At 38.8% G+C, this 15,557-nt stretch overlaps 1 protein-coding gene across 1 annotated transcript in view; it reads right to left on the bottom strand.

Annotated features, from left to right (window-relative positions):
• Positions 1-9,392: 9,392 nt before the first annotated feature.
• The window catches only part of mtbp (MDM2 binding protein), a 32,948-nt gene continuing 26,783 nt past the window's right edge, over positions 9,393-15,557 (bottom strand). Inside the window, exons 21-23 of the mRNA XM_067602066.1 lie at positions 11,512-11,625; positions 11,061-11,126; positions 9,393-10,119 (exon numbers count right to left, since the gene is read on the bottom strand). Coding sequence (XP_067458167.1) covers positions 10,081-10,119; positions 11,061-11,126; positions 11,512-11,625 — 219 coding nt within the window. The 3' untranslated portion in view covers positions 9,393-10,080. The remainder of the gene's footprint in view (positions 10,120-11,060; positions 11,127-11,511; positions 11,626-15,557) is intronic.

Raw genomic sequence — 15,557 nt, 5'->3', positions numbered from 1 at the left:
CACCAGCCAGTCATCTATCCAATAGCAAGGTGACACACCTCCATTGTCAGCCTATCATCTTGTGGCTGTCTTTTTAAATATGTTTTTCTCCCTCTTGCTTTCATGCTACCGTCATGCGCGCCCCACCACCTTCCCATCACCACCAACTTTCATAGTTTCATCACTTCATCACGTCATCAAACTCATCAGCCTTATCAGTCTCAGCGGAAGTCATCAGCCACCACAACCACCAGTGTCAGGACTCCATGGGGGGATTTATCTTGCTGCTGCTCAGGACTGATGTCCCTCGATTACAAAATCTCCCTGTAGAGTCTAAGCACCAAAGACTTTTGACAAGACTAATCATCAATATGATCTGAATAATAAACAATTATCTTTGCTTCATTCACTTGTCTCTCCTGATTTAACTAGTTTGGAACTATGTTTTCTCATTCCTTGTAATATTTTTCCCCCACATTCAGGGCTCCTGAAATTATTTTGGGCCTCCCATTTTCAGAGGCCATATGCATCTGGTCACTGGGCTGTGTGATGGTGATCATGATGTATGGCTTTATTCTCTTCCCAGGAAGAATTGACTATGACACAGTAAGTAATCTACTATAAGAGAGCACTCTGCTTGCGTCCTACTGTATTCCTAAAGGTGTGTTCACACAGAAAGCAAAGCAAATTTTCACCTCACATCATTCACGCAAATTTGACCGCTGGCCTGTTTGTGTTTATTCGCCCCAAACAGCTAACATGCCAACGCTGTAGCTATCTAGCAACAGATGCACCAACTGTGTTTGTCGGAGTGTGTCCATCTGTTTGTGTTTAGCTCAACACACATGTCCGACTCAAGCAAACTTGCATCTTTCCATTGACTTAAAATTTTCATCGTGAATGGCTTCATCTTGCCACCTAAAGAATAATTGGGTCGTCAAGGAAAATTATGATTAGTGGAGTAAACTGGCCATTATGAAAATAATGTATCCTTTAAGTAGGCTGAGCATTATGAAAATAAAGCACACTTAAAGGTCCCATGAAATGAAAAATGCATGTTCCCAGTTTTGACTGTGTCCCTGTGTTAACTGTTCATTCATCTCTTGTTATATGCCAAATATCTGTCAACAAATCAGTATCAGAGTATTATTTATTTATTACATCAAAGTATGGCTGAGGTCTAATTCATTCAACTCTCCCTCATCCTCCTCCTGATCTAACAACAGGTGGTGGAGGTGTGAGTGGAGCTAACAGTCCTCTGTAGCTCAGTTTCTCTCTGCAGCTGCATATCAAGCTCAACTCTGTAAGACCTGCCCACTTTTTAGTGTTGTGGTCCGATCAAATGCGAAGGATTTGATTTAAGTCCCTCTTGTAACTGTACACCGCTAAAATACACTGTTTCATTTGGAACTACATCACAGTACAGAAGCTAAAGACACTCTAACTTCCCTTTCACTGGGACTTTAAAAACATGTTGTAGTTGTTGTAGCTGACATTATTCCATTCGGTTGATTTTGGTACAGTAGTACTCATTAGTTTGCACTTTAGATTGTTTGGGTCGGTGCAGTCTAAGCTGTAACCTTGATCCTACAACAATTTGTGAAGTATAGGTCATGTTGCAAGGCTTATTTACAATTAAAACAAGTGTATGGATTAAATTTTTATTAAGGATGCATTATTAATGTATGTATACTGTATTTTCTAAATTGGTTTTATGTTTAGGCCTGTCCAAAGCTGTATAACATGCTAAACAAAATGCTAGATGTATAGTAGCTAACTAACTGGAGACATACTTAGCCATCTCAACCTTGTGGTGTAGTAAAACTTTAAAAGAAAATCATTAGAGTATTTTTTATTCAAAATGCGTTTACAACCATTTAGCTTGGATTAACTAATCACTTGTAGAGAGGGAGATTAGCATTAGGTTACCGAATGATTACAGAATGCCAAGAAGAGACAAACTCTGAAGACAATACAAAGGGATCTTAAAACTGCAGCTAGAGGCAGCGAGAGAGGAGATGAGTGAGATAAGGTATATTTGCATTAGCCATTAGCAATTAGAGGGATTCCCAGTGGTAATTAAACCTCTGCCTAGGCATGTTAAAAAGTTTTTTTTAAATGTATCCTGTCATGAAATCTGGAAGAGAACCTTTTGAGTAACCCTGCTAAGAGACAAACAAACAGAGGGGGTGGAGAGAAGTGAAAACACCTTCCTTGGTCAGACTAAAAACATATTAGTGCAGTTCTAGTGCTGTATGTCAGTTCCTTACCACCCCAAGGAACTGGAAAGGCATGACAAATGACAGAGCTGCCCAGTCTTTCAAGGATGTTTGCCAATTCTATAACACGGAGAAAGACAGTATTGTCACTGCACTTAAGGTGTTCCACTCTTCTTATACTCTCCCCACCAGCAATGTCCAAGCTATGCTTATGTGCCTTAAAGAAAATGATGTGGACACAGTCTTACCAAAGCCGGCAAAAGAGGGAGAAGGATGTCCCAATTGACCATAACGAGGTCATTAACTTTTACATGGTCAACTCATGGTCAAAAGAGTTCTCCTTTTATTTCCCCAATCTGGCTTCTCAAAACAGCTAATTCTCAAAGTGTTAATAGTTCCATGTTTTTAATGCAGATGTGTTTGAGAAATAAAAATTTAAAATGTTACCCATTCCCTTTAAGTTGTATTACAGAGATGTTTACAAAGTAGATGTTTAAAAAGTAAATCCTTTTTAACACAGGTGTTGTTTTCCTTATATTCTGAGTCACCCATAAAATGTCAATCTTAACCAGGGGTGCAGCCTTTTTACTTAACATGTACCGTTGTTCTCTGCTGATGGAGGCCCATTGAATGTATCAGGTGCCCTTTATATTTTTATATCTTTTTTGATATTTTGTGACATGACATATGTTATAACATATTTTCTCATTATTGTGAGGTTGCCAGGCAACCAGTGGAGACTTTGTAAGTCTCTGCAAAACCTCATTTTTACATTTCTGTTTGTGTGCAATTTAAACAAACATGATATAATGTGTTAATGAATAAAACTTAGAGGTTCTGGTAGTCAGATTTTATTACCTTTGGGCAAAGCCAGGCAAGCTGTTTATAGCTGTAATATTTATCATAGTGAAATGAGAGCGGTGTTGATCCTCTCATCTCATTCTTGGCAATTGAAAAAGCAAAGCAACACCAATAAGCATACTTCCCAAAATATCAGACTATTTCTCTAAGCCAAAAACAACTTTTTGAAAAGTACCATTATATCGTGATTACAAATTACTTCTCTCATTATCTCAGAAAAGGTTGTTTTCTCAAGATAATGAAATAATTACCTGTTATCTCAAAATAATGAATACTGCTTTCTTGAGATAAAAATTTTATCATGTCTGCATGAACAGATATGTCTTGGCTTATACTGTACATCAGCTGATTTGAGCTGATAACTTCAGATCCAGGAGATCCCATTATCGATCTGTGCATCAGAGTGTAGGCTAACGCAGAATTGCACTTGTTGGAATTACCATTTAAATCCGACTGAGATTAAATTACCTTTTTAGTCTACTACAGCATACATATCTGCTTTGTAAAGCACATGCCCTGTGTTCATCAATCATAAGGGGGAAATCTATGGAATACCATTCTGTTGTCCATCTATGTGGATTGATAACTTATTTCAATACAGCCAATCAAATCTTGCATGAAGTAATGACATCAGTGTTCGATCACAGGCAGGACAGACAGTCACACTGAACCAGACATCAGCCTGCCATTACTGTAGCTTTCCTGCAAAAGTCTTCTTCTTATCTAACTTACTAACATGAACACATGTCTTGTCCTGCACTTTAGCTGGTTGAGCGAGCCACCAAACAAACATTTACTGGGGAAAAGTACACTGCTAAAGTCAGTTTGCAGGCTACCAGCTATTAGCTGCTCAGCTGCAGCACATTAAACAGCATTCGGTCAACAATGGAGGTCTACGGCACAGAGGAATAAAATATATCAGGCTTTGGATACACACACAATACTTGTAGGTAGGATAAATCGTTGTTGGTTTGGCTCTTCACATGAGATTTGTTGACAATAAGAAAAATATGGAAAATTGCCAGCCATATCCTTTAAAAACAGAAAAATTTGGTATCTTCTATAATGAGAAAATATGTTATAACATATGTCATGTCACAAAATATCAAAAAAATATAAAAATATAAAGGGCACCTGATACATTCAATGGGCCTCCATCAGCAGAGAACAACGGTACATGTTCAGTAAAAAGGCTGCATCCCTGGTTAAGATTAACATTTTATGGGTGACTCAGCATATAAGTTGTGTGTATATTATATATAATATACATGGTATGACTATGAGTGGCACAGATCACAAATGACATGTTTCATGGCCATGGAACAGCAATGTTTAGTTTATGCTGCAACTACAACAACTGACTATAACCGCATGCTAATATTAAGTTGCCAACGTTAGCTTAGTTGATTCCCCCTGATGTATTTAATTCTGTATAGTGTTTATATAGATTTATATTTAAATGTTGAATTGTATCAAATTTTGCATAATGCAGCTAACACTGCCAACAGCTGGCTCTACAGTATTCTCTCAAAGATTTCCAGTATCTAGCCAATAGTTTTGTTGTAGCAGCATTTTACACAAAATTTTGAGCTATGCCTTCAAGTAACACCCTTTTCTCTTTGCTATTTTTCAGATCTGTTGTGAAAACAGCAAATGTGCCGGCAACAAGCAACAACTACCACAGCCAAGCCCTCTAGAAATCAAAAGACAAGTTTATTCAGGTAGTAAACTCAATGCAACTAACAAACTTAGTGTACGCAGATATAAATAGTGTCATCAGATTTGCCTGTGCAATATTCCACATTTATCATATAGCAATAACACAAGAGAACGAGGTTGGCCACCCAACAAATTATTATGAGATATAGATACTGATAGCAGGAAAAACAAAAGCTCTATCCTCCTCTTTTGGTTGCACAATGGTTGGCGCACTTCCTTTATGCCCTAAAACGAGCCTTCATTGTCCCGGGAGATCATACCTGCTGGCAGACAGAATTGCATAGTGAAAGCGAGGCTTATAGGAAACCAATCTAAGCACCGATGGTGTCATTATTCTATAGCCATTACACTGTGCAATCAATATTTACTTCATAATGATAAGTTAAGGCAAAAAAAGTTGTCTATTTCCACTTTAAACTGTGTACTCCTACTAACTGTACACAACCTACCCTTTCGTTGGCAGTGAGGGAGAGACACTGTGTCTCCCTTTCTTTCTCTTCATTACACATGGAAATACAAAGTGCCAGTCTCTGGGAACATGATGATAAAAGAGATGTGGTGTGTGTGAGTGAGACAAAGGAATGTTTCAGGATGCCTTTGCCAAGTCCCCGCAGCACCCCTGAATGCACCTCCATCTCTCTCTCTCACACACACACACACATATTGGGAGAGTGTTCTTTGTTTTTTCCTCTGTCCTGCAAACCTGTGCACAGGGATAGATAAATGTGTGATAAGTGTGTGTGTGTGTGTGTGTGTGCCTTGCATTCTTGCATAAGTGAATGGATCCCATGGGTATGGCACGTAGTCATGAAACAGTACCAACTGGAGTTTGAAGTGGTGATGGTTTGGTTCAGTTTGAACACCAAAGGAACTTCAAGGAGACAAGATTATTTGATCAGCAGAGCAGTGTTTCAACTGGACTTGTATTCTTGTTACAGAATACCTTCTTACTGACATGCAAGCAAGATATATCGTGTTAGTAGTGAGCTTTAGAGGTGCTGGTAGGGGGATTTGTTCCCACAAAGCCAGGGTAGCTGTTTCCCACCACTTTAAGTTCCCAAAATGTCAAATTATTCCAGTTAAATGAAAAAATAAAGCTTTTACTAAAATAAAATAAAGTTTCAGCTGTGTGAAAGAAGCTGGTGAGGTGTTGTCTGGTCACGGTCAGGCTGGTCCAGTATTGTTTTCCAGAGGAAAGTTTTGGAGCAGATGGTGTCTGGCTGCACAGGCTAGATGGCAGTCATGATTGTAATTTAAACGTAATGGCTCCTCGTTTTCATCAAGTCTTATAAAACCTTTGTTGATGTGTATTTTTTGTTGTTTTGTCACCAAAATGAGCACTGTCACGCACTGCTGCATCCATACAAAATTAGCCCCCTATCCAAACTGCCAGACAAAATTAAACACACACACACACACACACACACACACACACACACACTGTGGCTGCTGAAGTGACTTCCTATAGTCTGTTCAGCACTAATTACTGTTCTATAAAATGTACAAGCGCAGCAGTCTGTGTCAGCCTGTTTCTCCTGGGACCGCCGTTTCTTTCAACTTCCCGCTCATTACTGTTTGAGTAAAGGTACGGTGTATCAATCATCGCTCTATGAGGTCAAACTTCAATATGGCTGCCTAAAGACTACAGCAGGCCCTTCTGATTGTAATGTTGGTAAAGTGTCATTTCCTGACCAATCCTCTTATTGTTTATTTCAGTTTATGTACTGAATGTTACAATGTATTTTTACTTCATGTAGATCAAATTATAACCCACACAAACATATACAATATGTTGCAGGGCTGTATTTCAGGGAATTTGGGGGTTTAATGACCAGAAGAGAAATGATGATTATATATCTTTAAATCTGTTTAAATCGACTGTTCTTAGGGGGGGAAATTAAATAAAGTGAAAGATAAAGTTTTGATTTTAGTAATAAACAAGTTCACCATCACATTTGTATTACCACTTCTAAACCTGTCAATGTTCACACTGATTGTGTTAATATCATAAAAATATAAGAATTGATGTTCAAATGAGACAAAATTATATTATCTTGAAAATGTTGTCATTTTTTGATGCTATTCCCAAAGGAGAGACAGGACTGTTTCTTAAAGAAAAAGCAGAAATACAGCAGGGAAGTAAAGCTTTTCTTTCTGTATTGTTGTTTTGTCAAGAAACTACTGTTGTGACAGATGGATTTACTGAGGGACCACACAAGGTAATACCATACTGAATTAATTAGCTCTTATAGATACACAATACTGATCTGAGAAGCCACACTTACACACTGTTGTCATGAAGACAGATATTCTGTTTTTTCATATCTTTGGTTTTTCTAATGAAACAGTTTAGAAATAAGACAGAAGACTGTCTTTTGCTCTCTGACCTCTCGTCCCTCTTCGGTTGTATAAATGTGCTGCCTATTTTTCACATTACACAACTCTCTACTTTCATTTTCTCATCCCTCTATCAGAAAAGAGACCTCAGGTCCCCTGGATGCAGAACCTCCCACAGCCATTAATATCATTTATTTTACATGTTGTAACAAGCAGCGGCGACAACAGATGGCCAACTCATCTAGTCTGTGCTGTAGTCAGTTAATGGGCCCAACAGAACATGTCAGTAAATCATTTAGGGTGCAGAGATTCAAACCAAGAAACCTTGTCTGCTATAACAATGTGACACATTATTCTCTTTAAATGTAATATTGGGTCAAACACGACCCTATCTATCAGTTTTCCTCCAGTTTTGTGTTTGTGTCTTTCTTTGAAATTGATACATATCCTGACATTGTCTTGTGACACAGTCCTAAAGATAAAAAGTGTTTTAGTCTACTAGTCATACAAGGAGACTGATGCTAGATTATTCTTATCACTTTGTACCAAGGACTAGTGATAAGTTGCTCCTCCACTACACAGCAACAAAGTATTTTCCTTCTCTGGTTATTTTCTACCAATGATTTTGTCATGCAGATGTATGAGGTACAATGTAAACTCTATTATCTCCACTGTTGGTCTACTGAGATACAACTAGAACATGCAAATAAAACCCTTTTTATTATCTGCACACACACTGACAATCGGTCATGCTCCCACACACTGATGGATACACACTGTGGCCTTTCCCACAAAAAAATGCACACACAAAAATGTCAGACTATGCAGTTTACATGACCTTTTAATACCCCTTTAATATCCCTGCTATGAAAAAACAGAGACTGATGTTGATTCTTAGCTATCAGCTGACTCAACAGTAGCGCTACATGGTGTCACTTTCCTATTTTTCTGCAGCATATTACTACAGTAGGTTATGTTAGTGCAGACCCTGACATTGAACATAGACTTGTTTTCACAGTGTCAATGTCACAAAACACACATCATGTTAAGTTGGTTCCATGAACATTACAATGAGATAAATTTACTCCCCTGTCAGATCTCCTTACAAAAGAGCACCTTTGGGATGAGTTAGAACAAGAGATGTGCAGCATGAATATGCAGCAGCTGTGTGAGGCTATTGTGTCAACATGGACCAGAATAACTAAAGCAGTTGTCCCCAACAAGTCCCAGTCATGCCCGACTCCACCCATCATGTTTCAAATGTGTGCTTTTGAATGGATTATATATTGGATGTTATTTATAGAAAAGTAGATATTGTTACAATATTTTTTCATTGACATTTCAAGACATTGTCCATCCACTAGGGTCACACACACACAGGGCTGGAACATATTCCAGCTGGTGCTGGGTGAGAGGCTGGGTACTCCCTGAACAGTTTGCTAGTTTATCACAGGACTTTTAACTTTTTTGCTCATTTAGTAACTAGGTTTCACATATTCTCAATCACAGCATGTGGTGTTAGGTTGTTAAAACTGACTCAGGTTGGTGGGAGGTGAGTCCAGAAGTCTACTTATTGCTCTTATGACAAACTAAACCTCATACTTTTATTTTTCCGAATTAGCTGAGCTACTCCACAAACACCACTGCTCTAAGGAATGTTTCCAGCACCTTGTTGAATTCAGTCTACAAAGGAGGTCCTACCCATGACTACAGATGTGTGACCAATGAAATGGCCACAGTACCAAAACACAAGTAGGTTATTCTTGTTCACCCAACAGTGCATCAGCTATCCCTACCTGGCTGAGCAGAACATCGCCTCTCATGCATAACAATGAAACATGTGCAGTGTGTAGACATCTCATTCTACCAGGTAGTACAATGGCAAGTGACACTAAAACAAGCCACTATTCTGTAGTTCAACTTCACACAGAAAAAACAGATTGTTTTATATTGACTTGGCATGAGAGAGATTTTTTTAGTGCTTAGAGTTCCTGATCGGTCTGTTGTGACGACACACTTGTAGGAACAGGACAAATCTGACTGTCAGTGATAATCAGCATATCACAATGTGCCGCACTGCTCATGGCTGTATTTTAATTGTCTGAATAACAGCTACTATCCAGACTGGGCTGTTATCTGTGAGCACTGATAATGTAATACGTATTTCTCAGAGAAAACACACACATACACTCATATCTTTTTCCTTAACACACATACACACTCGCTTTCCCACAGCAACCTGCTCAGGTTGTAATCAGAGTGACAAACTGCACAAAATAAGATGTAAAAAACACTTTATTGTGTTACAAACAGTAAAATATGAAACAAAGATAAAATATGTACATAAATCCATAAAAATATTGTATTTAGAAACAAAACGAACAGGCGGGGGAGGATTTAAAATTACATTGGAAAACAACCACAAAGAAATAATGACTGCAACCTGCTGTGTTTCCGCCAACATCGAAACCCTCGTGGCCTCTCAGTGACTGCAGCCAGAGCTGCGTGTACTATGCTGATTTGTACCCAAGTGTTATTCTCTTTTTCTGTGTCAAAGCTCTGGAGCTCTTGGGAGAATATCAGGGTGAGAGTACACACAACTGCAAACCAAGTAAAGCTCAAAAATCTGGATACAGTTGAAAAAAAATTATATGCCATTATCATTTCCTAAGTGAGAGAAACAAAAAATAAAGGATTACGGTAATTAAAACAAGCTTAATTAAATGATTTCAAACTAATTGTGAAGGCTCAAAGAGAAAACACAAATTCATGTGTTGAAATGTGACATAAGATGAACTTTTTTCTTTTATTTTTTTTTTTAAATGGTGGAACCCTGTTTTACCAATGAAAACAATAACACAGAAGAACAAGATGTTGGTTGAACTAGTACTAGTAGAACTATTTTTTTTTGGATTCGTTAATGTCAAAAGAGATTGTTTCTTCCGCTTTTTCTTCAGGTACATTTTCACTTCTTTGAGGTCTTCTCCAGCACCCAGTCAATGACCTACAATAACAGGAGATATGTTATAAAAAAGTAAATTTAAAGGCTTCTGCTGTAGCATACAAATACATCAAGTTGAAAATCATTGGTGTTTGGTATAGAGTGCTGCACAGGCCAAAAGCCGAGACGTGAACAGGTACCCAAGCTTTAAGTTTCAGACCTGACCCAATTGAACCCGCCTGGTTTCGCAGAATTTGAGACCCAACTCTGACCCGATAACAGAGGCTATATTTGTTTTTATTATTACTATTAGTTTACCTTCAAAGACGAAGTTAAAGGCTTTTTCACACATAGTAAATAACTAATCTGACAACACCCCAACACAGAAATATGGCACAAACTCCCACCAGCACAAAACATACAACATAACTATAACTTCCACCAGGTGATTAGCTGTAAGTTTAGTAGCGATACACACACTGCAGGCAACTACCAGCATGTAGCATCTCATAATAATAAATTATCTGCCTTAACTTCAACTTCACCTTTTCTGAATATTGGCCAGATGAACATGGCTTATAACCCAAAACACCTTCCCCAGCTGAACTTGACAACAATCCAAACAGCTCTAACAGAACAGAATTTCGTATCTGCGATCACAATGCTCGGAGAGTCGGAGTTGTGGAGGAAAGTTGAAGGTTTTTATCCGTTGTCACAATGAGGTTATAATGTCCCCACAATGCAACAGCCCTCTCCGAATCAACCGGGATTTTAAGAAGCTCCCCTTTTGCAAGTTTCTGCTTTATTTCATCTATTACTGACCACTAGTTAGCAAGGCTGCTAACGCATTGGCTATGCTCTGTTTATCTTCCCTGCTTCCCAGAGGGCGTTGTGTATAGGTTTACAACACATGAAACACATCAATGCAGACAATTGGCAGTTGATTAAATAACATTTGTCGGGATCTGTTGGATTCAGGTCAGGATGCTGTTAGGTGGCGTTACCTGTTTCACGTTGCTGTTGGCTGCCTTCTTCATCTCATCGTGCAGACCGCGAGATGTCTTCAGATCCTGGGATCAAACAACAAAGAGGAGGATCAGTCTTTTTGACACAGTAAGGTATATCCACATGGGCTTTACACCAACTCAACATTGAAGTCAGAGCTGAATATAATTGAACTAGGGAAAGAAGTTAGAACAGAGTGGGGAAAAAGAAAAGTGTCAAATCTGTAAGACGCAGTAGTCTATTTAGAAATTAGATGAAAATGTCTTAAGTGGAAAAAAACAGCTAAACAAGGCAACGGTATCTTCAAACTGCTCATATTAAAGTGCTGATTTGTTACAAGGATCTATAGCAGACACAACATATGGTCAAAATTACAATCCGTACAAATAAAGACAACTTCACTGTCAAAGAGAGGACAGTGCTGACTGTGTGGGCAGTAAAAAGACTAACCTTGAGATAGAATTTCGAGATATCAAACAGTCTTTTGCTGCAGGCCTCAAAGCATTTATGCTCGACAGTGATCCCGTGGTGTTTCAGTGTTTTAGCTACTACCTCCTGCAGCATCTGAGGACACAAAAGACAGACATACACAGACACAATTGCATTAGCACAATAGTGAAAACATTTAATCTAGTTCTGTTTATTCCCTCACCACCCGACGTCACCCCGGCTCAGAGAAACTAATTTTAGCAAGGCTTCGTTTTTAAAAGGAAGGAATGTCAAAATGTCTTGTCCTTGCATAGAGCTGCACCCCTTTACATTCACAGTATGAGCTCTCAGATACAAACATACAATATTTTACTGGTAACGTCAAGGGTGAAAACACATTCCTGAAATAAATAGATGTGCCTTTAATCTTGTCACAGCGAGGGAGCACCATAAATTATTGTGAGGAATCATTGGTGCCATTCAGTCTCACGAGGAGTAGAAAGGCAGCTTTTAATCTCTGTCCTGAATAAACTGCTATCATTATTTCTGAATCGTGTGCCAACTGTTCTTTCCTATACTTGGGTTTGGATGATAAGCCTGTTTGCATAGTAATCAGAAATCAGAACAAGTCAAGGTCGGGATGCAGACTGTGAGCTGTGCATTGGACAGAAAGAAGGGTGTGCAGGTGTTAGTGTGTGTGTGTATGTCCATGTATGTGTTTCTGTGTGTACATAGAACAAGCAGCAGGTGATGATAATGATAATAGTACAGTTGTTCAAGCACTTTTGCCATAAAATTATGATGCAGCGCAAAAATTCACAATGCAAAACATAGATCACTGATCTTAGCTGAACATATAGCTTTGATTTCAGATTTTGTAGATTTTTCTTTATTCGTTGCTAAAAAGATGCATATTAAGGAAACTTCACCAACACTGAAATGTTATTGCGAATTGCTAATTTGTAGTGAGATGAAATACAGTAGTGTGCCTTCATGGTCACTGTCCGTTACCAAAGTGCCTCCAAACAATAGAGGCACCCAAATTACTCCCAGAATACACTTGATTGCTCCTGACCAAGTAAGCTAACCTCTGTAGGAGTCTTGCTTTCTTTTCTGTGGAATGTTACAAAGATTGAATTTTTTTTTATCTTCTCTCAGGATATACTGACCTTTCTCACCCCTCCATAGCAAGATGTCAGTTTGACACTTTAGAGAACTATCACTGAGGCTCAAATAACCTTTGGGACCCCTGCTGTGTCATGAAACGAATTTATGACACCCGACTGGGGCACTCACACAGTCTTTCTATTGATTCTTCCGAATCAAGAGAACCTCAGTAGGAACACACACAAAAGGATTAACAAAACTTTTGCAGTAAAAAAGTCTTTAGGTTTGATTAGTGATTACACGCCTCATCAAGTCGGTATTGAGATTAAAACAACCCTGCAATTGTTTCTCTCTCCATGCCTCGTCTTCCCTCTGACACACACACAGACACACACAGACAGACACACACACACAGACACAGACACACACACACACACACACACACACACACACACACACACACACACACACACACACACACACACACACACACACACACACACACACACACACACCTCGATCTCTCTCTCCTCACCTTGATGTGGTCTTAGATAAGACATTTGTCAGGCTGGTCATAAATTACCATTGACTGTGTAAAAGATGGATGTCATGACATCTCGCCAAAAGTGAAGCCAAAACATCTTAATCGCCCCCCTGGTGGCTGTCTGCAGCACAGGTCATAAATCCCGCCCCCTCCATGTTAGCGGATGGGACATGCGCCAAACCAAAAAAAAATCAAAGTACATGTCAAATAAATTTCTCCCAAAGATGTTTGTCCAAGTGCTCATTTTTCTGATGTTTTTTTTTTTCATTAGTTATTTGACAATATAAAACGGGGGTGTGACATCATGATTGACAGCTGTGACAGCCACTCTCAAACCTCCGTCAATGTCCGCCCAACTCTACAGCGCAGACTGTGGCTCTAAATGATATCACACAAGTAAGATGGCAGCTCCCAGAAAGGAGATCTTTCATCTTCAGTTTTGCATAGCAGTAGAAGTGGAGACGTGTTGTTCATATTTATATACAGTCAAAGTAAATTCTGGCTACATTCTAGAGTTTGAATTAACCCTGTTATTTACTTTCTTTAAGCCAAAGTCTGAATTAATGTAACCCAGCTGTCCAGCTAAAATCCAGTTAATATTACTCAGCAAATGTTTTCATGTAAGATGTTTCAATTCTGACGTCTGTGTGATATAAAATGCAGTTCTCCGTTCATAGATTAAATGCATTAAATTCATGGACAAAATAGATAAAAATACATAAAGTAATGGACATGGCCACTATGATGTCACTCATTGGTTTGTGGACTCTCTCGTTTTGAAGCCTCAAGTTCATGGATGTGTTATAAGAGCTGGTTACCAAACCAAAAATGGCACCCATTCAGTCAAATAACTGCTCACATGGCACATACACCAAAAAATGTTTCTAGCTTCCAGGTTTGCTTCCACGTTGTGCAGCCCAATGAATATGCGCAAAACCGTTTCTCCCGCTGGCCCCACCCGCAAGTTCCCACTCGGCACATAGACTTTACATTGTGATGATGTCACAGATTTTTAAATCACTTTTCTCAGCTCGAGGAAAGTTTTACAAATATAAAACCAACATTGATCAAAAATCCATATTAGAAAGAGTCATAATTGGCATTGTTTGCAGTTCGAGGTGTCCTTTCAACAGTTTTACAGATGTCTCTTTTACACCAGTGGTCTACAGGGAAAATTCTTTTTGGGCCGCAGGGGGATTTTTCGCTGCGATACCACGAGTGGCCACTGGGAAAAATTGGCAGCAAGGCTGAGAGGCAGAGCCCTATCCAGCTCTTATTATACATCCATCTTTGAGTTTGGCATTTTGACCGTTGCCATCTTGGATTTTTAGAGCCAGAAGTGATGAGAAGTGACCATATTCGGATGATAGGGTGGAGCTGACACTAACGCTAACTGCTAGCTTGGTTAGCACGGTGCATTTATATGGTTAACTGTGATAATGCTCACAGTAATGCTAGTTTTTGCTAGCAACAAACAGGCTTAAAACCATTAACACAAAATGTGCTTACCAGAAGAACTAAACAGCCGACTCCTTAGAGGATCTTTTAGTACAACCAAACGCTGAACAAGACTTTTTTAGGCAACCAAAATGTTACAATTAACTTTCATGTACTGAAAACACACTGAAATAGCAATGGCTATGGCTACAGCTACGCCTAAACTCTGTGAATCTGGGGTTACACTATGGTTACGTTACCTAACGTTGTCACCGTGGTAGTGACTTGTCAATCGTAGCCACACCCTACCCTGCTTTATCGTCAAATTTAAATTAAATAGGACCATAATTTATAAGATGAACATCATGCTATATTGAAGAAGACTTGAAACTAGTGATTGAGACCATAAACTCATTAGGAAAATGTTTACTGAGGTAATAAATTAAGTGAGCAGTAGGGTCATTTTCTCATAGATTTCTATGCAATCGCACTTCTTTTTGGTGCCAGTGGAGTCACCCCCCGATGGCCATTAGAGAGAATGCAGATTTAGGGCACTTCTGCATTGGCTTCACTTTTCAGACCCGGAACTACTCGCTTGATTGAATTACAGCGTGGCCACATTGCCACCCATTGGTCATCTCTTAGTCTTTAAGTCTTTGAAGACTGAGCACAAAGTATGATTATGTAAACTGTATTTTATATTACTATGTAATCAAACTGATTGCTGTTTTAACTTGTTTTTCATTTATTAGTAGTATGTTGTTTTCGACAAGTGGTGAGGAACTACCATCTAGACTGTGGATAGTTTAGTTCCCTGTAATACTGAGCATAGTTAGCGATTCTGTAAAGACTGCAATTTTATTTTATTGTGTGATCAAATTAGGGTTGTTTAAATACTGTGTTGTTTTTCTTTGAATGTTTGAGTGATGTATGGTGTTATGCGATTCATGTTTTACAACCACTTGCTCATGAGCCATGG

Source organism: Thunnus thynnus, chromosome 10 (assembly GCF_963924715.1).
Source record: "Thunnus thynnus chromosome 10, fThuThy2.1, whole genome shotgun sequence".
Taxonomy (NCBI): domain Eukaryota; kingdom Metazoa; phylum Chordata; class Actinopteri; order Scombriformes; family Scombridae; genus Thunnus; species Thunnus thynnus.
This window is presented reverse-complemented; position numbering and strand designations above follow the sequence as displayed.